General features: G+C 37.4%; 1 protein-coding gene across 1 annotated transcript in view; it reads right to left on the bottom strand.

Annotated features, from left to right (window-relative positions):
* LRIG2 (leucine rich repeats and immunoglobulin like domains 2) overlaps positions 1-24,003 on the bottom strand; it is a 61,729-nt gene that overhangs the window by 13,908 nt on the left and 23,818 nt on the right. The window contains exons 2-14 of the mRNA XM_065874464.1: positions 17,789-17,854; positions 16,260-16,334; positions 15,962-16,096; positions 15,276-15,419; positions 15,010-15,153; positions 14,025-14,168; positions 13,683-13,826; positions 10,681-10,761; positions 9,895-9,966; positions 9,688-9,756; positions 4,601-4,764; positions 2,132-2,452; positions 785-1,066 (exon numbers count right to left, since the gene is read on the bottom strand). Of these exons, the coding sequence (XP_065730536.1) occupies positions 785-1,066; positions 2,132-2,452; positions 4,601-4,764; positions 9,688-9,756; positions 9,895-9,966; positions 10,681-10,761; positions 13,683-13,826; positions 14,025-14,168; positions 15,010-15,153; positions 15,276-15,419; positions 15,962-16,096; positions 16,260-16,334; positions 17,789-17,854 (1,841 nt within the window). The remainder of the gene's footprint in view (positions 1-784; positions 1,067-2,131; positions 2,453-4,600; positions 4,765-9,687; positions 9,757-9,894; positions 9,967-10,680; positions 10,762-13,682; positions 13,827-14,024; positions 14,169-15,009; positions 15,154-15,275; positions 15,420-15,961; positions 16,097-16,259; positions 16,335-17,788; positions 17,855-24,003) is intronic.

Raw genomic sequence — 24,003 nt, 5'->3', positions numbered from 1 at the left:
AGTCCCATGAAGAAAAGTGTTTTCCAAATGTATGGATGCCAAAGGGGGAAGAGGGTGGGGGGTGGGATGAATTGGGAGACTGGGATTGACATATATACACTAATATGTATAAAACAGATAACTAATGAGAACCTGCTGTATAGCACAGGGAACTCTACTTCACTGCGCTGTACAGCAGAAACTAACACAACACTGTAAAACAACTATACCCCTATTTAAAAAGAAAAGTGTTCTCATAAGAAAACAAACTGGCTTATCAGGGGAAATCTATGAGGAAAAGACATTTTACCAGAGGATAGGATTAACAGGAGCACACTGGAAGGAAAACAGGAAATCTAACCAGAAGACAGATCATTTTTTTCATCTTATAATTTAAAAAAAAAAAATGAACTGGGGGGAAAGTTACATTGTCTCAAGTTCTCTGTGAAGCAGGTATGTGAGGCAGTATAAAAGTGCAAACTCACTACTGAATAGTAGAAAAAACATATACATGAAGTAGAAAACTTACAGAGGAAAACATAACAGGACAAAGGGATTTGAATATTCAATTCATGGGATAAAAATCTCTAATTCTGCCCTCAGAATTTCCCCAGATTTCAGTTTACTGATCCACTAATATCCTAGGCTGACATAACCCTGCATAAATTGGCAGAGCAAGGAAACAAAGATATAAGAATCCCAACTAAAATCTCAAACATAGATTCTTCTTGCCATTAAGACCAAGAGTCAATCCATAATAAAAAGACTCCTACAAAAGCAGGGACCCACGGAGCAATAAACATACCTAACACGATTAATGAAGCATTTGCTGAGAGGCCGCCTGCTATGTTCTGTGCCATGCAGCTATAGATCCCCATGTCTTCTATTTTCACATTTGCAATGAAGAAGACATCATCCTCAGGCATGACATGCATGCGTCTCTCTCGAGCTGCAGGAAAGTCAGTACCACCATCTTTCTGCCAGGAAATCTGAGGTGCAGGGTGCCCCTCTGCAGCACATTCTAATCTGGCCATGGCACCAGTGCGAATAGTTAGATCCATTGGAGTTTTCAGAAAAGATGGCATCTCTGTTCCAAAAAAGATCACCAAGAGAAAGTGGGTGGGTGGGGGGAATATATATATATATATATACACACACACACACACACACACACACACACACATATATATACATACACTCATACATACATACAAGGGAGACTCTATTAGGCAAAATACCAACTGTTGTAATGCTCCATTTCTTTGAGAAGACATGCTCCCTGCATTGACAATAAATACTACTTCAGAGGCCATCTTTTCTCCCAGAACCTCAGGGCATGGAGTACAGTGATGACTGACTCTTCTAGAATGCATGGCAAATCTACCTGATCTCCTTGATAGGGACAGAAAAAGCAGAAGCCACAAACCTTTTTGAACATATATTTTAGAACTTAATATGTACTATGACTCCCTTACTTAAGAGACTAAATGGTGCTTCCCAAACAAACATCTACAAAGCTGTCAAGGAAACTGCATGATAAAAAAAATTTATGCCTTCAAACATCTCATAAAACAACCCAGGATCAAGACATATGTACATCTTTTGGTTGCACAAAGCCTGAAGTGTTGTAGTTATTCAGCCTAACAGGTGATAGATCAATCAAGCTGTTTTGTGTTTTCCTTTCACAGCCACAATGAAAAAGAGCATTATTTTCAAAAATGGTTTTGTGTGACTACATTTAGACAATGATAATGATCACTGGACCCAGAAATGTTCTCAATACTCCCAGTTATTGGACGGCCTGTGAACAATGTCAGGAATAAATTTCATAGTTTTTAGAACAGAATTATGGTTCTGGAAAGAAAATGGAGAATTAAAAAAAATTTTTTTTCAAAAGCATAAATAAAAGTGAAAGTAGCCCATCTCCTAGAGCCACAGAATTCACCTTTACCCCTCAGTCAAAGACTGATTAGGGACAGTAAGTGGGTATATTAGCAATCCAGTCTATATACTGTCATAACCCTAAAGACAAAAACAGTAAGGAATCCCCCCGCAATGTCAGGTTTATCCTAATTTTCTTGGTCAAAGATTCAAAAATCAAACATGAAAAATCCTTCTAACCACAAAACTATCAGGGAGCATAATTTCTTACCATTCACAGTCAGTTTGGCTTTATGAGAATAGTTAGAACCAAAGTGATTAGTAATAATACACTGATATTTTCCTTCATCTGTGAAATTTACATTGAAAAGATGTAAGACACTAGTATATTCCAGAACTTCTCCAGCTTGTTGCTGATAACGAACAAAATTCTCAATATCAGCATCATACAAGATTTCACTGTCTTTGCGCCACAAAGTAGACATGGGTGAATCACTGCTGCTCACTGCAGTGCATGTCAGAGTCACGTTCATGCTTCTTAGAGCAACTGTGGTTTCAGGATGGGTTCTTATCTGCGGCTTGAGAAAATCATCTAAGGAGAAAAAAATGGGGCAGGAGCCAAGTCAGTTATTTATTTTTGCTTCTATAGATTCAATTTTAAAACAAATAATGTAAAATTGCATGTTATGTTTACAAAATGTCACGTAAAGGTTGAAAGGGACTATAGAGCTAGAATCCAATTCCCGTGTTTTAAGATGAGGAAAATGATGCCCAGAAGGGTCAAATGACTTGCTCTAAGATATGTAAGTCCACAGCTAAGCCTGGACTGGAACCCAGGTTTTCAGACTTCAGGGCTTAGCACTCTTTCTACCATCCCTTACTGTCACTTATGCTTTGAATGTACTTCTTAAGTATTACCAGTTACTGAGAAAAGGAGAAACCTAAATTAGAATTTTAAAACAAGCTCTAATTCTATTACCCCTTGTGTGTATGTGTATGTGTGTGTTTGTGTGTATATATAACATATATAAAAATAGGTATTCCAGGCTTCCCTGGTGGCACAGTGGTTGAGAGTCCGCCTGCCGATGCAGGGGAAACGGTTCGTGCCCCGGTCTGGGAAGATCCCACATGCCGCGGAGCGGCTAGGCCTGTGAGCCATGGCTGCTGAGCTTGCGTGTCTGGAGCCTGTGCTCCGCAACGGGAGAGGCCACAACAGTGAGAGGCCCGCGTACCGCAAAAAAAAAAAAAAAAAAAAAAAAAAAAATAGGTATTCCTATTAATAAAACATACTATTTGAAAGTACTTTGTGCATAACTTTCACCTAAAATAGTGAAAAATTCCAAATATGTCAAATGTCCAAATGAAGACTGGCTTAGGACTGGCTAATAAACTATAGATTCATAAATAATAATATATTATTGGACTGATTCAGAGAAGCAGGTATATGAATTCTTAACCAATGTCTTCACTGGGTAACATTTCACTGTGCCATAAAAGTGATAACTAAAAAAAGAAGATAAATTGTATGGTGTAAGCTTATGTTTAAAACTAAAGTCAGAAGGGCATTCATGGCAATGTAAGCAGAATTTAATCATTACTAGATTCTTTGTTTTCTTCCTTAAAGTTTGTAAAAACAACTTAAGTATTTTATGTGCCTGAACTTCCAAATGTCCTAAGCATCTTTAAGTAGACTGTGGAAATACATCTGGCAATATACAGGTATCTAAATGATCAGTTACTAGTGATATGCAACACAGATACACTAATCTAAAAGTTCCACTGTGTAAAGCTAGGAATTAGTTACTTTAAAGGAAATGTAAATGTAAAAGAAAAATTTACAAATTGAGAAAAAACAATATAGATGTATACTTGAAATTATAATTAAGTGCTAGAATCAAGACAACTTGCCTATGACAACTTGTCTCTGTCCCCCTTCCCCTCCAAAAAACTCCCAAACCCTGCTGCTTCTGTCTTAGGAAAATGCATCAAAAATAGAAACCGGGCTTCCCTGGTGGCGCAGTGGTTGAGAGTCCACCTGCCGATGCAGGGGACACGAGTTCGTGCCCCGGTCCGGGAAGATCCCACATGCTGCAGAGCGGCTAGGCCTGTGAGCCATGGCTGCTGAGCCTGCACGTCCGGAGCCTGTGCTCCGCAACAGGAGAGGCCACAACAGTGAAAGGCCCGCGTACCACAAAAAAAAGAAACCAAATGAAACTGGTACATTCATACATTGCTGGTGACAACATAAACTAGTGCTACCTGTTTGAAAACACCTGGTAGCACTTTTCAAGATCTACTAAATATAAAATCATGCTTTTGAATGAATTCATGAAAAAAAACTCACACTTTTTGATTCAGGAATCTTACTACTAGATATTTATTCTAAGGTTAATAATCTCCCTAAAAGGTAAAGGCCTACATTCATAAAGATGCTATAATACAGACAGTATTTTAAATGATCATTTAAGAACACACTGAGGAAAAAAACTGCTTATGATATATTAAGTCGAAGAACACAAAATTTAAGCTACAATTACAATATAAAAGTGTTAGAGCACACCATTGTAAAGCAATTATACCCCAATAAAGATGTTAAAAAAAAAAAAAAGTGTTAGAGAAGAATCTAAAGAAATGGAAATAGATATGCTAATAGGAAAGCATTCTATTTAAAATTTTTTTTAATTCCGTTGTTAAGATAGTAAGTGCATAATATACAAAATATTAAAACAAAAATACAAACCACAGACAAAATCTTTCAGATCCACATTCAGGATGCTTTGCCCTGCTAGCCATTCAGGGTGTGCACAGCTTACATTCACAGAATGTTGAAAGTTATTATCAACCAGCCACTGAAGCAACCACTTCAAATGGCAGTCACAGAGCAAACTGCTTGTGTTCAGAATTCTGCAGAAACAAAAGGAAAAGAAGCGCCCTTTACTTTTCATTCCAAGTTTCTCCAGCATTAAAAGCTTACTACACAGGACGTCCCTGGTGGTGCAGTGGTTAAGAATCTGCCAGCCAATGCAGGGGACACGGTTCGAGCCCTGGTCTGGGAAGATCCCACATGCCACAGAGAAACTAAGCCCATGTGCTACTGAAGCCCACGCACCTAGAGCCTGTGCTCCACAACAAGAGAAGCCACTGCAATGAGAAGCCAGCGCACCGCAACGAAGAGTAGGCCCCGCTCCCTGCAACTAGAGAAAGCCCACGCGCAGCAACAAAGACCCAACACAGCCAAAAATAAATAAATTAAGAGGAAAAAAAAAGCTTACTACACACCTAAGCATTTTTCTTGCCAAAAAAATGTTTAACCTGGATCTAACCATGAAAAAACAAATTTAGACTGTCAGCCTTGTTTCCTCAAATATGACAGTGTCATGAAAGACACTAATAAAAGGGGTAGGGGGAATAAGGGTAAGGGATTTATTTTAGATTAAAGGAGACTAAAGAGTCATTACAACCAAATGTAAAGCGTGATCCTTCATTAAGAAAATATATAATACACAAAGAACATTTTTGGACATTAGGGAAATCTCAGTATGGACTGCATATTAGATAATATTATTTTATCAATGTTAACTTCATTGGGTGTGATAATACTGCTGTCGTTATATAAGAAAATAACCCTGCATAGGAAATACATGCTGAGATATTTTAAGAGTGAAGTGTCATGATGTCTGTAGCTTACTTTCGACTGGTTAAGCAAAATAATAAGTGTATGTATATACATATATGAGTGTGTGTAGAAAGAGGGAGAGAGACAGAAGGAGAGAGAAAGGGAAAGAATGAAGGAGGGAGGGAGAGCAACAGGTAACAAATTTAGCAAAGAGTTAACGATTGATGAATCCAGGTAAATGGCATATGGATGTTCACTGTACTGTCCTTTAAACTTTTGATGTTTAAAATTTTTCCCAGAGAAATTTGGGGAAGAGCTTACTATATATATTGGGACATAGAGACATCTTTGTTGTGGAGAGGATATAATTATTTTCAAATTATTTCATCAAGACTAAAAACATTTCAGCCCTGTGGCAATGTGTACAGCAACCTAAACTAAGAACCACTGAAAAATGGTTTGTGGTTATAATAGGCCTATAAAATTTACGTGAAAAGTCAGTGTTTTATTTTAATGACCCTTAAATGTCTCATCCACTTGGAAGTAGGGAAAGCAAGTGATTTTGACAACATTATAACCTGCTTTGCGTGCATCACCAAAATCCTCAAGTAATTTTAAAGTTTGATATAAAAATACCTAAGATCTGATTCCAAAGAAGTTTCAAACAGTCTTTAAGGGTACCCCAAAAGCCATACTTTATCAAGGGCAATTTTAATTAAGCAGGCCAAAAGTTACCTTTTGCATTTCAGAATTCTTATGTTATATGCATTCATTCACCGAGAAATGTTTGAGTCTACTGTATGCCAGGCACTGTTCTAGGCTGTCACACTACAGTTCTCACAAAGCTTATGTATTTAGAGCCAAGCAATAAACAAACAAATGCAAAGTATAGTGTCAGAAAGTTAAGTCCTGTCAAGAAAAACAAAGCTGGGCAGAGACATAGAGACAGCAGCTACCAGTTTAGATAAAGCAGTCAAGGAAAGATTCTTTGAAGAGATGGCATTTGGGCAAAGACCTGAAAGAATCAAGAGAGCAAATCACATGAAGATCTGAGGTAAGAGTGTCACAGACGGAGGAAACTATGCACAAAGACCTTGAGGCAGATACTTAGTGTGCTTAGTGTGAAAAGCAAGGAGGCCACTGAAGCCAGAGCACAGAAAGTGAGGGGACAGTGACGGGAATGAGGTCAGAGAGATGGGCAAGAAGGACCAGGCCATGCAAGTGCTTTATAAACTAAGGAAAGAACCTGAGTTGTTTATTTCCTACGTGTGCTGGGAAGACACCGGAAGGTTAAGAACAGAGGAATGATATGGTCTAACTTATGCTTTCTTAGATATAAGTTACCTCATGGACTTACATCCTAATTCCACTACTTACCTTCGGCAAGATAATGAATGCCTCCAAAATCTCAGTTTCTATTCCTGGAAAGTGGGATTAAGAACACCTACCTCAAAATTTTTTTTAAATAAAGCATTTAGCATAGTGTCTGGCCACAGATACTGCAAGATTCACATTAGTTCCCTTCACTTCTGTTTCTTTTGCATCTTTCCACCCTTCACGTGCTAATGAACTCTGCTGTACCTAATGGAGTATATCCTGCATTCTCTCCGCAAGTATATGGATAGATATATGCCAAATATCAACAGTGGTTGTCTTTTGATTACTGGGGATTTGGGGTCTTTCTCTCCCTCTCGGTTTAACTATCTAATTTTCTAGCATGATTACATAATTTTAATGCAGAACAATTTTTAATTCATATTTGACTCTCCCACCTCCCCCCAATATTTATGCAAAGCACTGTGAAGGACACCAAAAAGTATTAAGAGATACTTTAATAAATGTTGATGTGAAATTCTGTATTATAAATATGACTTAAATTTAAAGTAACCAAGAGCAACTAAAACTTCTCAGTAAATAGGCTGCATTAGGGTTCCTGCATTAGCAGCTTCTTCAAACCAACTCAAAAAATCACCAAGTGACTCTCTGAAGAATGAAACTATGAGATTTGCTTTCACCTATAAAAATTATATTTTAAACTGATTTCTCTTAACAAGAGTTAAAACTTTCTTGCTGGTCCTCAGATTATCACAACCAAAAAAAGGTAATACTGATATGCAGTAAGTTATGCCTTTTCAAGTTAAAGTAAGCCTTAGGAGAAATAACTCAAAATATCTCAAGATACCAAAAAAATAAATAAGCAAGCCACTTTAAAAATCTGGCAGACGACTTCCCTGGTGGGGCAGTGGTTAAGAATCCACCTGCCAATGCAGGGGACACAGGTTCGAGCCCTGGTCCGGGAAGATTCCACATGCCAAGGAGCAACTAAGCCTATGCGCCATGACTACCGAGCCTGCACTCTAGAGCCCGCGAGCCACAACTACTGAAGCCCACGTGCCTAGATCCCGTGCTCCACAACAAGAGGAGCCACCGCGATGAGAAGCCCACGCGCCGCAACAAAGAGTAGCCCCCACTCAACGCAACTAGAGAAAACCTGTGTGCAGCAGTGAAGACCCAATGCAGCCAAAAATAAGTAAATAAATTTATTTTAAAAAAGAATCTGGCAGAAAATAACAAAAGATGATCTCCATGACATTTTAACTTTTGTTATTATCTTAGTTATTCACCTTTTACTATATGCCAGGCTCTGTGTGGAGTATCTTCTCAAAACCCTCAAAAGCTTTCTAATGCACTTAGAGGGAAAAAAGTCCTAACTCCTCATCGCCTATTAGGCCCTACATGATCAGGCCTGTTTATGTCTCTGACCTCATCTCCTACCATTCTTTCCCTTGCTCTTGTCTTCCAGCCACATCAGTGTCTCTGCTGTTCTTCAAGCACAAAAAGCAAGCTCCCTCCTCAGGGCCTTTTCACTTGCTCTTCCCTGTGCCTGGAATGCCCTTCGCCCAGTATAAGATGGTTTGCCATTTCATCTCACTAAAGGCCTGGCTCAAAGGCTGTTATCTTCAGAAAAGCCTTCCCTCCCTACTTCAAAATAGCAATCCCTGTCATGCTGTACACCTTTGACCCAGCTTTTTCTTCAGAACATTTATTATCTGATGAGATATTATATACCTACTGGTTTACTATTTATCTTCCTAACAGAATTTTGTAATATGCTATGAAGGCAGAGACTTTGTCTTGTTCACTACTGCGTTTTTAGCATTTAGAACAGTACCTTACATAGCAGATGACAATAAACATTTCTTCCATAAACAAATTATCTCATTTTATCTTCACATAAGCCTGAGGGTGGTGCTCTTCCTATACTGAGAAAGGAAACTGAGTCCTAGGCTAAACACACAGTTGTAAAGAATGGGGCAAGAATCTAAACCGAGGCAATTTGAACTCACATACTTCCAGTGCATCTCAAACTATATGTGGAGAAGGACCAGTTTTTTAAATTCCCAATCTGTTATAGATCAATACTTATAAAATTCAACAGAAGTGTCACAGTAAGGTCAAATTGTTCTATAATTTTCTAAAAAGCTTGCTCTGAATTTCTATCCTTCTCTCGTCATGAATCAGCTCTGGTCCACAGACCTCCCTTTGAATAGCCTTCAGGCAAGGCAAGATAAGTTGATATAGCCCATTGATTCTTACCAGTGGCTCAATATCCGAATCACCAGAGTTTAAAATTAAGAGCAACGCCCAACTAACCATCCCACCCCTGGGAAATCCCCCCTGGGAAATAAGAACAATTTTTTTAAATCATGAATGAAAAAACGTTAAAATGATATGTATTTTTCTATCATAACTATTCAACAGTTTTGGAACATTTTAGTAGTTTGAACAGATTAGAGACATCCTCTGTGACCATTATACTGAAAGTGCTAGATCACCTCCAAAAATTACATAATACCTTAATTGTAACTCATCCCAAGAGAACACATGTCTCCAACAGTCCAAAAAGGAAGAGGGGAATAAAAAAGGAACAGTAGGGTAAACATAAAGCATAAGCAGCGTTGCTAAGGTCTCTTTAACTATATGCATCAGCAACACAGGAAAAAAACAGAAGGTCTTGGAGCCATACACTCTGGACTTTTCAATGTTATTCTTAAATTACATCCAGTCACTAAAATAACTGAATGCTAACACTTTCTTTTTTCCTGCCTGGATTGTGTGCTTTGGGAAACATCTGGGTCACATTCATCACACTTTAAGCACAAGCGTGGATAATGATCTAATTAGTGACAAAAAAGACTTAAGTTACGTACAGTTCTTTCAAGCGAGTCTGGGAAAAAGCATTTTCTTGGATAGACATTATAGCATTGTTGTTCAAATCTCTGAAATGAAGAGAAATGAAACATTACCAGTCACCATTTCTACAATTAAGTTATATAAACACTTTAAATGGTCATGAAAACCTCTGCTAAGAGCAAAGATTATTTATATACTGAGCAAAATGGCTGAAAAATACTTACAGATGCTCAAGGGATTCAAGACCAATGAATGCTTTCTTTGTAATTGACTTAATCTGATTTCCTTGTAAGATTCTGAAATACAAACAGACCTTTCTAATAAAGCTCCACTTATCAAAATTAAATTCATTAAAATAAACATTTACCTATAACAAGTGAAAATAAGCCTAATATGCATTCTTAAGAAAGTTGTGAACCTTCATTATTAACCAGTGTGAAGCATAGAATAAATGTGTCTATTAAGATGTCAGTGCTCAGTGAGGTATCTATAAACAACCATCCTGACCACAGATACACCTGTAGTTTTCATATAATAAACTGGATTACATTCCCAGTTTCTCCCTTCTCAGCAAAAGATCATCCGGTCAAAGAAACTCAGACAAGTGTGAAGTCTGGGAGACATTCTTACGGGAGAAGACCTAAAATCTTGCTTGAGAGAATCCTCTCTTGCTAAATTACCCATAAATCTCACATGATTAAACAGATCATGGTTCAATTCTGGTTTCAGTGCATTTCTTTTACTTAAATCAAAATTTTAGTTCCATAAATAACTTCTCTTTAAGTGACACTAGGAATGTTCTTTCAGAAAGTGCCCCACCACAAAAAAACAAAATGAAAAACAAACCAAAAAACAAAAACCTTAATAAACAATGAAGCTTCTTCCTTTAGTGGGTGAACCAGAAGGCTCAGACTTTCTAGCCACAGCAAATAGACACAATCCAATCACATTTACAATTGGTTCTTTAAAATACACCTTCATAGACATACATAAATATCATAAGTACATACAATTTAGTGAGACTTGTGAGTCCAGCAAAGGCTTCACTAGCATCTTCTATGGCCCATGAAATTTCATTGTTTCTTAAGTTTCTACGAAAATGTCAGGGATAGACAGGTTATGTTAGTCAACATGACCATTACACCATCAGGCATCATCCTGACATAGCAATGCTAATTTTAATTTTGGTCCTTACAGTAAAGGTTAGGTTATTTATGATAAACACTCAACTCTTCTTTTTAAAGAATACCTGAGATAAGCATGTAAGAACTAATTCTCGTAAGCTAAGAATTAAGCCGATCTTGATAAATAAATTAAGCAACCTGCTAAGAGTATTAATCTTCCTAGCTAATAGCCCGTAATTGTGTTAGCATATTAAAAATTATAGTCAGGGCCCTACAAAGAGGAGGATTTCAAGATGCAGGGGGTATGGCTTACAAATCTTATTTCAGACTAATGGGATTTTGGGGTGATCCAAGCCTTCCCCTGAGGCCTTAAATCTAAAATGGCTGACGAAAAGTAATGTCAATACAGAGCTTCACAGCTCAACAGCAATTAAACATGCCCCCTGGAAAGTAAGAATGATATACCCATGTGCTAGAGTGATCACTCTGTTTTCTTTAAAAGGAAAAGTATGGATCTTTTAAAATCCACTGTTCCATTCTCAGACGAAATGCAATTGCACCACACCATGTCATCATGGAAGAAATACCAGTTAAAGATATTTAATCACTTTTGCTTCCTTAAGTCATCTCATAATAAAGCACAAAGTTTTTTTCTTTATAAGACATATGTAGGGCTTCCCTGGTGGCGCAGTGGTTGAGAGTCCGCCTGCCGATGTAGGGGACATGGGTTCGTGCCCCGGTCTGGGAAGATCCCACATGCTGCGGAGCGGCTAGGCCCATGAGCCATGGCCGCTGAGTCTGCGCATCCGGAGCCTGTGCTCCGCAACGGGAGAGGCCACAACAGTGAGAGGCCCACGTACCGCAAAAAAAAAAAAAGACATGTGTAAAGTTATGTGAATAACAGTAAGGAGATAGGAGATCACTCTTCCCATTTAGCTATGTCTTTACCTGAAGTGAAAGCTAAGAAAGATCATTTTATTTTACTAAAGAATAAACACTGAAACAACTGATGGCTCAACTCTGCAGGACTTTTCCCTCTCCTCCACAGAACAGCATAAATAGAACTCACTCACCAAAGGGAGTAAGAAGTATATCTACTCTGGCAAGAGCGTTGATCTAAAGCCGGAATATCTCAGATCTGTTCCTAATTCTGCCTTAACTATTTTTGTAGCATTAGATAATCATTTACGTCGGCAATTACTTTCCTAAACTTTAATGCTAAAAGTAATAATCAGTGGTGTACTAAAAGAACCTGTCTGCCATCCCATGCACTGCCAAAAGACTACAGCTGCATCTGATATAAATTCCTGAGTTTGCACTGATCTAATTTAACCTCTGATAAGGTAGAAAAGAGAAAAATTTTTTTAAAAAAGGAAATCACTTTTACTTTTTCAAGGCCAAATCTAAAGGAGGACTACTTCATTAAGTTAAAAAAAAAAAGAAAAAACATCAAACACACACAGGTGCACGCATAGACACCTTCACAAAATTATCATGCTTTCTTTGTCACTTATGGTTAGGTCCCAAAGTTGGGAACCTGCCTCTTTTCTGAGACCATTTATCAACTAAACCTGATGACCAAAAAGTTCCCTATTCAGGAACCTTAAGAATCTATAAATTCTACTAATTACTCTTTTTCTCTTATTCTGCTCTATGTTTGAGATTACTATATTTCATTAAAATACCTCTTCATTCAATTATATTCCATGATCAGGGTAAAACATTCAACTTACAGAACAACAGAAGTTTAGAGTTGAAACTGCCTTTTGCAACCATCTAATCCTATGTCCATCCTTCACTGGACATAAAAAAAAAAAAAAAAAAAAACAGGAAAGGCTAAGTAATTTTATTCATCTGACAGTAAAATGAAAAGCACATGAGGGACTTCCCTGCTGGCGCAGTGATTAAGCATCTGCCTGCCAATGCAGGGGACACGGGTTCGAGCCCTGGTCCGGGAAGATCCCACATGCTGTGGAGCAACTAAGCCCATGCGCCACGACTACTGAGCCTGCGCTCTAGAGCAAGCGCACGGCAACTACTGAGCCCACGTGCCACAACTACTGAAGCCCACACGCCTAGAGCCCATGCTCCGCAACAAGAGAAGTCACCACAATGAGGAGCCCATGCACCACAACAAAGAGTAGCTCCCGCTCACAGCAGCTAGAGAAAGCCTGCATGCAGCAACAAAGACCCAACACAGCCAAAAATATATAAATAAGAAATAAATAAATACATAAATTTATTTTTTTTTAAAAAAGCACATGAGCTTTAGCATAAAAAAGACCTGGGAAAAGACCTGGGTTCTAATCCTGGCCCAAACATTTACAAGGTATATGACTTTAAACAAATCATTTAATCTCTCTGAACCTCAGTCCCCCAATATGGAAAAGAGCAATAATATCCCAGTACTCTGAATGCACCTGGCACATATCAGATCATTAATAAATGTTAGTTTTTTCTGTCCAAAGTCATGCAGCAAACTGGTAACAGTGAAGAGGTCTCCTGCCAGAGCTGTTCCCACTATATGTCCTGCATCCTTTTGAATGAGAAGTGGTAGATCTGGTACACTACTGGTAGGTCAAGGTCAGAGGAGTAAGAAAATGTGCATTCCTGACACTAGCAACTGTGTTTTATTCCACAGTAACTGGCACAATAAGAGATGCTTTGTTGTTTAGTTAACTCAGAATTAAAGTACAAACTGAAATGGCTAGAGATACATAAAATTTACATATAGGGATAGAGATAAGCAAGACTGTCTTGCCCCAAGGCATAGGAGAGAAGAACTGCAAAATATTAACATACATAATATGTACACTGAGTAGCTGTTTTTGCTTTAGTGCTTTAAAAAAATTAGTAAAAAAATCCCCAAAAAGGAGAGATACACTTACAGTGTCTGAAGATTGGAAAGAAACCTAAATACACCATCAGCAATGTGAGTGACTCTGTTGTCCCCTAAGTTCAATCTCTCCAGTAAGCTCAGACCCACAAAGGCAGATTCATCCAGGCGGGTCAACTGGTTATAGGACAAATCACTAAAAACAGGAAACATGGAAGGTAAATTCACTCTCTTCTAGTTCAACTTTCATATTCTTATTCTACTTACATGATAAATCTAGGGCTTTCAAACTTCTAATAAAGAGGGATATTAGATCTCATTACTGGCCATGAGAATGACTTACTCAATCTGCTCTAGTCTCACAGCTTCCACTGAAATGCCATCTCACACTTACAGTTCAGACAGTCTTTGGCAGAACTCCCATGCATCAGGGCTGATTCTTTCAACAGCATTCTGGCTCACATAGAGCTGTTGTAACATTCGCAAGCCATACAACCACCCCTTGTTCACTTCTGTAAGGTTATTATGCTCCAGTTCTCTGCAGAATTAAAGAAAGGAGGAAATATGTTTCAAAACAAGGCATGCAGGACTTCCCTGGTGGCACAGTGGTTAAGAATCCGCCTGCCAATGCAGGGGACACGGGTTCGAACCCTGGTCCAGGAAGATCCCACATGCCGCAGAGCAACTACGCCCGTGCACAACTACTGAGCCTGTGCTCTAGAGCCTGTGACCCACAGCTACTGAAGACCACATGCCTAGAGCCCGTGCTCCGCAACAAGAGAAGCCACCGCAATGAGAAGCCTGCACACCACAATGAAGAGTAGCCCCCATTCACCACAACTAGAGAAAGCCCGCGTGCAGCAACAAAGACCTAACGCAGCCAAAAATAAACAAAATTAAATCTTTAAGAAAAAAAAAAACAACAAGGCATGCAATGAGAAGATTCCAAAAATCTTCACTAAGTCTTGCACAGAGAGGCATATACCTTTGCTCAACCCAAGTGAGCAGACAAATTCTATTCATAAATATGTACATGTTTCTTAAAATTTAGTGCAAGTAGCCTGTAAGACTCTCTAAAATATCATATCTATAAAATCAACTCACCAAGAGATACAGTATACCTGTTCTGGATAAATCCTAATAATTTTCATCAGTCAAACATTAAGGGAATATAAACTTTTCAGATGAAATGTTTGGAAGAATGATGACAAAAATACCAGTTAGATAACAAAGCTTAAATCTTAAATTATTTCACATAAGAGAAGGGAGGAAGAGCTAAAGTACTTTGTTATAATTAAAGCTACTATCCTAGCTGTTCGGCACTGAAAAGCCCCAGACTCCCTTCCTAACAATCTCCTATTCTAGTTCATAGTACTTACAATTCTTCCATGTTATCCAAGCCAAAAAAAGCTCCATCCTTGAGTTTGCTAATTCCATTCCGCTGCATTTTCAAAGATCTTAAGGAGTCTAGACCTTGGAATGTGAGACCTTCCACAACTTTAATCCTGTTTCTTTTAAGTTCCCTTTAACAGAAATAGTTTTACAGTCAAAAAATTGGTTTGCTGATTTGCCCTAATAATAATAAAAAGAAACAGACATATAAGAAAAAGCAAACTTCTTATAATCCATCTATTTAGTTACTCACAAGAATTGGAGGTGAGGTAGCTTGAAGATCTTGGGTGGAATCATGCTAATTCTATTCCTGTTTAACTTTACCACTAATAAGGAACTTGACAAATTATCGAAGCAACCAGCCTCCAAGATGGTTATCCTATTATTGCTCAAATTCCTAAAATGAACAAGATAACAACAAAAAAATTCAGTGACACTAAACATTCTACCACTGTAAAGCTGCCTCAAGTCTATGACTGAGCCCCAGCTCTACCACTTAGCAACCGTATGCAACTTTACAAATCATTTAACTGCTTTGTTTCTTCAAGTACAAAATAAGGATAATACCTACTTCATTTGGGTTGAAACAGTATGTGTGAATGTGCTTTGTAAACTGTAAAACACTAGCACTCACGCTAATTATCACCACCATTACACAGGTTAAGCACTGTTTAACAAACTACTCCCATTTACCTTTTACATGACTGTTAGTAAAACATAATCCAGAATTAAATCTCAAAAATTACCCTGGATACTTAATATTTTCTGAAAATAGTGTACTCTTTAAGGGCAGAAAAAAAACAAAAAAATCTAACCTAGGTTTGTTTCACATAAACGTATCAAAATCACAATAAATAAGACATATCTGAGAAGATAAATATCAATGAATAATAAACATGCACTTCAAATTAAATCTAGTTTAAACTCTATTTTACTTACAGGTATTTAAGCTGCATTCGAGGAAATGAAGATGTCTTGACTTCTGATATTATATTTGAGCTGAGATCTAAACTCTCGAGAGCAGGGTAAAACTGGAACGCTTCTGCATTTATTTCTGGGATTATATTATGGACTCTATAAAACAAAGATTATATTGAAGCTATTGCCAGTGATCCACCCTAAACCACAAAAATGTTAAATAATTAGGATCAACAACAAGGGTACCTAAAACAAAAACCAAAAAAAACTGTGTACTATGCATAATTTAAGTAAAAGACCTGAAATTTTATTTACTTACAATGAGAGAAGAGTAATATTAGTGGTTGGTTCTCCAAAATATGGGATTTCAGTTAGCTCATTATAATTCATTTTCCTGAGTAGGGGGAAAAATAGGTATAAAAATTTAGTGAGGGAAATGCTACCTCGAGTTCTAGTTTCTGGCTGGTACATATTCTTTAGGATAAATGCCAAATTTGAAAAAAGCCTATGACCCAGAATGAGTTAGACTAAGTATTTTCTACTGAGAAATTAGAGATTTTAATAAAAAAATGTTTTCATGGTATAGATCTATGATTTGATACCAATATTAGAAAGGTTAGGAAATATTTTGCACATTAAATATTTTTAATCCCAGCAAGGTTATTTGAATAGTTACTATTATGACTGCTAATTTAAGTCCTTCTTAAACAAAGAAAGAATAATTCATATCTCTATATATATATTTATTTATAATAAAATAAATTTATATATAAGTTAATTAAATAAATTTTTTAAATATACACGCACACACACATATTTTTTTGTTACTCAAAGTTAGGGAAAGTTGCTTGAGACCACAGACCTAAAAGATTATCTCAATTGTTTTAGTAGCAAATCTAATGCAATCACATTTCACCAACCTGTTTTTCAATCACTGAACAACCTCAACAATCTAGAATACAGAAAAGAAGCCAGAAGTAAAAGGCCTCCAAGTAATCAACTGAAGTTACAAAGTCCATGTAATAAATAATAAGGCCATGCACTTCCCACTAAGCATTTTCCTTTCCTCAGGACCTACGCTTTCAGCTAATAAGCTTGTCAATTGTTCATTCAGTCCACAGCAGATTAGGGGCAGCCAATTTGAGGCAGGGAAGGAGAGAATGCAGAACAAATGAGAGCACAAAGTACCCCTTGTCAGAAAGAAATTCAAAAGAAAATTTCATCTGAGGATTCTGAGGGTGTTTAGTATAGAGGTAAACAGGCCTCAACAGTTGTGCCTCTGGGAATACCACAATGCAATAACTGATATTAATAATATTTTAGAAACTTCTCTCCAGAAACTACATAATAATACATCTCAGTACTAAAGGAAAAACTTCAATGAAGAGGAAAACTGAATTATATTAACTACCATATTCCAGGTGATACCAAAAATACTGTATTTCATATAAACCTACTTCAGACATGATGCTTCCACCTTAGACAAGTCAAAACATTTTAAAAAAAAAATTTACACAATACAGAGTTTCACTGGCTGAAACTCTGGCAAAAAACAAAATAATATATATTCACTCTGAAGCGGGGAAATCTTACTTTAGGCCCCAAGGAAGTAGAACAGTATTTCTACGCAGTTTACAAGTTGAAATCACCAATGCAATGGCATAATACCCAGAGAGTTTGTGATACTAACAAAGCCAAAGACAAGTTTAGGCTTTTAAACATGTTTTAATCTAAAGTTTTCTTTCCTTCAATTTTTTGACATTTTTGCATTAAACATCCTGAAATTCATAATTCATCAAATCACCTCAAAGAATTTAATGTAAGTTTAAATAAATAAAAATAACTTACACTTCTTGTAATGTGTGAGATTCCAAGCTTATGTTCCAGTTAGACAACCGATTATGACTCAAATCCCTAAATGGAGGATAAGAGATCATTCTTAGTTTAGCCCTGGAAAGCACACTTAAAGAAAAAAACAAAACAAAACAAAAATAGGAATCTAAACGCCCTATCAAATGTGAATTTAAGTAGTACAGATAAAAAGAAATGTTTATAATGGATGAATAAAATTTTATGTAGATTTCAAAATAGCTCTTTTACTTTCTCCTTTTTATAAGGGTTTTTTGTTTTTGTTTTTACTAACTAGGAAATACATTCACATGGTTCAATAATCAAAAAGTATAAAAGGATATAGAGTAAAAAGTCTCCCACCCTTGTCTCCAGCCATCCAATTTCCCTCCCCAACAGCAACAAGTGAAAATATACCATTTCTTTTACAGCCTGTCAGATACTTTATGCATGTACCAGAAAAGTTTTACACAAATGGTAGAATAATTTACACATTATTTTGCCCCTTGGTTTTTTCACTTAACAACACATCTTGTAGATCATTCCACAGAGATACTATGGTTTCTTTATCCCTTCCAGTGATTATGTTACAGTTTATTATAATGCAGTATGCTTTACATACTTTTGAAAGAAATATATACTTTTAAAGTAACATAATACAAAGTAATATATACCTTTAAAGTAATATATACTTTACATAATATATAATATATATTACACTTTAGCTGTAGATAAACTTGAAGATGGATTAGATTTCACAAGTCAAGACAGTGAGCTTATGTATTAGAATTGGGGTTGATCACATCCTTGATAGAGATGTAGTCTTCCTTAAAAGCAAAAAAAGCAATCTAGCTTCAGGGAAGGGAAATTCATCTCACTCCAAGTTACGTTAATGATGATGGTGGTGGTGGCGGCAGCAGTTAACATTTATTAAGTGCCAGGCTCTCTTCTATGCACTTTATACATATAAATCTGCCTAAGTCCACACAACAACTTTATGAGGCAAATACCAGAAACAGACAGAGATTAATAATTTGTCAATCCAAGGTCACACAGCTAATAAGTGAGGAAGTAAAAATTTTGAAATTCCATCTCACTTCTAGTGAGTAGTTTATTAGATACAGCAGAGATTTCACTCAAATTAGTCATGAGTGTAAATGTTTAAATAGGCTTAAAAATTCACCTTGCTGCTTTCTGGCATCTTTTCAAGACTGAGGTGGAATCTAGCCCACACAAGCTGTCTGCCCAAGAGATGTATTACACATTACAATATGGCTAGCAATAGGGATACACTAGAGAAACATTACAGATCACTTTATCTCACTGTACCACCACGGGCAGTTGACAGATGCATGCAGTTTTGAACGATGTCTCTATCACAGCACAATTTGTTCTCAGCTAGTTTCATGTCTGTCCATCTGTAAAACCTAGCCACTTTCATTTAAGAGCTTAATTTACACCATAATATAACTAAGGCTAGATCAAACTGTCACTTTTTCACACAGTTCTAAAACCTTTATTCTAAGATATATGGCACCAGGTATCAGCTCAAGGACACTCATGAATGGAGGGGTGTGTTGGGAAATGTTAAGAGAGAAAAACATGAATTCACTCCACATAAAAATCTTATATGCAGACACTGTCATCCAATTCACACTTGCTACCGAACAACAAACACAGAATTTCACACGAGTGAAAAGATGTTTATTTACTGTGGTGTTTCAACTTAAGGAGAAATGCGACTGCTCTAATTTAAGTTAGATACTCCATATTCTACTGCAAGGTGGCTGGTCTGGCAAACAGAGAGCTAATATCATCTGTATAGTAGGCTACCACAGCATCATTTACTTCTACATCTCATGCTTTCTGGAATTTTCCTTTTACAGATTAAGGGCTTTCATTTTAATCAGTGCCTCTAATGCCTTTCCAAACCCTAACCTCCTTGGCAGTATAACTTTTGATTGTACTATCCCCTATATTTCTCTCATGGATGTCAATGATGACCAGACAATCAGTTTTAAAGAAAACCATTATTAAAGAATTCGAAAGCAATCAGATTAAACTTAACTTATACATAGTATAAACCACTATATATTCAGGATCAGTGAAAACTGTCCACTGTCTCTACTGGGTGAAAGAATAATTTTCTCTGTGTGCTTGAAAAACCTCTAACACTTTTTGATGGAATCCAAAAGATACCTGAAATAATTTGGAGCCTCTCTACAGACTAATACTGTCTTAAGAATATATGCCTCAGGGCTTCCCTGGTGGCGCAGTGGTTAAGAATCCGCCTGCCAATGCAGGGGACACGGGTTCCAGCCCTGCTCCGGGAAGATCCCACATGCCACGGAGCAACTACGTCCGTGCACCACAACTACTGAGCCTGCGCTCTAGAGCCTGCTAACCGCAACTACTGAGCCCACGTGACACAACTACTGAAGCCCGCGCACCTAGAGCCCATGCTCCACAACAAGAGAAGCCACTGCAATGAGAAGCCTGCGCACTGCCACAGAGTAGCCCCTGTTTGCCACAACTAGAGAAAGTCTGCGCGCAGCAACAAAGACTCAATGCAGCCAAAAATAAATTAAATAAATAAATTTATTTTTTAAAAAAAAGAATATATGCCTCGGGCTTCCCTGGTGGTTCTGTGGTTAAGAATACACCTGCCAATGCAGGGGACACGGGTTTGAGCCCTGGTCTAGGAGGATCCCACATGCCGCGGAGCAGCTAAGCCCGCGTGCCACAACTGCTGAGCCTGTGCTCTAGAGCCCGTGAGCCACAACTACTGAGCCCACGTCCACAACTTCTGAAGCCCACACGCCTGGATCCCATGCTCCACAACAAGAGAAGCCACCGCAATAAGAAGCCTGCACACGGTAATGAAGAGTAGCCCCCGGTTGCCGCAACTAGAGAAAGCCCACGTGCAGCAACACAGACCCAACGCAGCCAAAAATAAATAAATTAATTAATTTTTTAAAAAAAAGAATATATGCCTCACAGGTCAGAACGACATATAATGAGGCTCTCTGGACTTTTCTGCAACAAATCCACGATGAACAGATTAAAAAACACTAACAATGAGCTGAAATACACTCCCAAAGTGGTACTATCATAGAAAGCAACTAGTATAAATCATATAGCTGTTTTCTCAAAATACCAGATGTGTAACTAGAATTATATGGATTGATCTGATCACCAGGTATTCACGCAATAAGCATTTACTAAACCATGTGCCAGACACTGTGCTAAGTGCTAAGGTTACAACCACTGTCAACTTTAAAGTAACCTTTTTGTCTTTTTTTTTTTCCCGGTACGCGAGCCTCTCACTGCTGTGGCCTCTCCCGTTGCGGAGCACAGGCTCCGGACGTGCAGGCTCAGCGGCCATGGCTCACGGGCCCAGCCACTCCGCGGCACGTGGGATCTTCCTGGACCGGGGGACGAACCCGCGTCCCTGCATTGGCAGGCGGACTCTCAACCACTGTGCCACCAGGGAAGCCCCTTTTTGTCTTCTTTGAAAACATTTGTAGTACTCTGTGGAGTCACTTCAAAATGGTAAACATAAATTCAACATCAACTCAACTACTATCCTTCACTGAAAAATGTGTAAATTAACTTTTATATCTAAATTTCACTCTGGCATTTAATTTGACATGGGTATACGAAGGTACACAGACACACTCTTGCTCTCCATAAGAAATTTCCAATTTATTTTTTTAAAGTAGTCCAAAAAGGCTGAAGAAGATAAATTTGAAGACTTCAAATATCAGATGTAAAACTCTTAGATTAAGAATTTGAATAATTTTCAAAATGAAAGTCTCTATTCTTGCCAGTGGCCAGTCATTAATTTCATTCAGTTCACATAAACTAATGCTAGTTTATCTGTTTGTTTTTGTTTTTTAAGTGCAAGTCCTGAAATGGAGAATGTCTTTCAAAGATTTTCCCCTTGAAATATCCTTAAAATGCACTTAAATATTTGAAGTAATCTAATGCTTGACAAACACAACCTAAAGAGTCTAGCTTTTTAACAGTCCATAATCTTTATTTTTTAACAAGACTATAATATCTGAATATTTATGGATACGATGTTTGGAGAGTAAAGGTCTCTCAGCGAAGGCCTTACTTATTAGCTCAGTGTTATACTCAGTTCCCACTCATGCTAATCTACAGGGATGTAGCTGTAATAAAAGATGAATTATTAAAGTTCTTGATACCATGTGGAGCCAGAGGTGCCATTAATGTAGCCATTTTGTACCATCAGGGTGTAAATAATTTATAGGATATGCAGAGCAATCACAACATTTTGAGGAGAATCAAGTTCTGCAAGCTAATTGCAAAGAAGTTCTGTAGCAATGGAGATGTTGAAGTTTTCTTCTGCCCAGTCATATATGTACACTTTTGAGTCATCATCAATCTTTTTTGTTTTTGAGAATCTGCTGTTTTGAGATAGCTTTTGGTATAAAGCTGTTAGTGATAAAGGAAAAGTAAACCTAAAAGCAGACAGAATTTTGAGTTGTTTTGGGATCCCTGTCTTTAGTATACTCCAAGAGTACTTAAGATAATCAGCCTGTTAAATCACAGTACTGGGACATCCCTGGTGGCACAGTGGTTAAGAATCCGCCTGCTGGAGACACTTTTTTTTCCTCCCTCCTTCCCTTCCCCTCTCCTCCCCTCTCTCCTCCTTCCCCACTAAAAAAAAAAAAAAAAGAATTCGCCTGCCAATGCAGGGGACACGGGTTCGAGCCCTGGTCTGGGAAGATCCTACCTGATGCAGATCAACTAAGCCCATGCGCCACAACTACTGAGCCCGCGCGCCTAGAGCCCGTGCTCCACAACAAGAGAAGCCACCGCAATGAGAAGCCCGCTCACTGCAACGAAGAGTAGCCCCTGCTCACCGCAACTAGAGAAAGCCCGTGCACGGCAATGAAGAACCAGCGTAGCCAAAAACAAATATATAATAAATAAATAAATCACAGTATTATAAATGAGCGAAATGATGATCCTGAGTATATTTTTTAAAGTAAATTATGCTGGATACACTCTAATTAGCAAACCAAGGATTTCCATTCACAAAAGAAAGGGCAAATTATGCTGGATAAATACATAAAACATTGTCATACCCAAACTATTGGATATATGTTAGTATCTTTTAACTTTTTGCAAAGGGCCCCTTTATCAGAAATTTTGTTATCGTTGAAGTTCACAGTTCAGCCTATTCTCAAAAGCTTGTATTACAGCATGAAGCATAATGCTATTCCAAATTAAAGTTTCATCCTTCAATTGCATTACTTATTTACACTGTACAACATTTTTTATATGAATCCAAAAAGTTGGATGTGGTAGGAAAATGGGAGCACTAATTTTCAAGAATAAGAGGCATATCTTATTTTCTTCCATCATCTTGCCCTGGGTTCTGAATGATTGAAAACATTATTTTATTGTGGGGACTACAACAACAAAACAAGAAATATGAATTCTACAGCTACCTTTAAGAATACAGTTTTTGCACACCCAGTTCTGGTACCTGGGGCAAGTCATTTAACCTCTCTCAACTTCAGTCTCATCTACCATTAAATGAGGATACTAGTACCTACCTCAATGGATTGCTCAGATGATTAAAAGGATATAAATAAAACACTTAGACTACAGGTCAGTGTGTAAACAGTAGATTATATAATACTAGATTTGAAATAGAATGATGGTCCAGCACTCTCACCTTTTCTAAGTATTTATCTTTTGTACACACAGGCATAATGCACTTCCCAAGGTAAAATCTTAATTAATTGGAACTACTCCCCTAAATTAGCTTATTAAAGTAATAAATTAAATATTGCTTCTAAATTCCAATTTCATGAGAAAGATGCCAATAACAAGGCAGCCCACCAAAGATTTGGTCAAATTATTGAGGTATAAACCTATATCACAAGATATGATGTTTTAGAATAACCTAAGAATTCTATTCTACATAGAGTCACATAATTATTAAGAGATATCTACCAGGAAGTTACTGTAATAGCAAAATCATAAAATAAAAAGAAATCTAAATGTTCAATAAAATGGGATCAGTTAAATAACTTATGAAAGTTCCATATAATGGAAATCTCTGCAGCCAGTAAAAAGAATAGCATAAGGAATATGGTCAATAATATTGTAATAACTTTGTACGGAGACAGATGGTTATCATGACATCAGACTAATCATGGTGATCATTTCATAAT

The sequence above is a fragment of the Phocoena phocoena genome, chromosome 1 (genome assembly GCF_963924675.1).
Source record: "Phocoena phocoena chromosome 1, mPhoPho1.1, whole genome shotgun sequence".
Classification (NCBI taxonomy): domain Eukaryota; kingdom Metazoa; phylum Chordata; class Mammalia; order Artiodactyla; family Phocoenidae; genus Phocoena; species Phocoena phocoena.
Note: the sequence above shows the minus strand (reverse complement) of the source record. Positions and strands in the feature narration are given on the sequence as shown.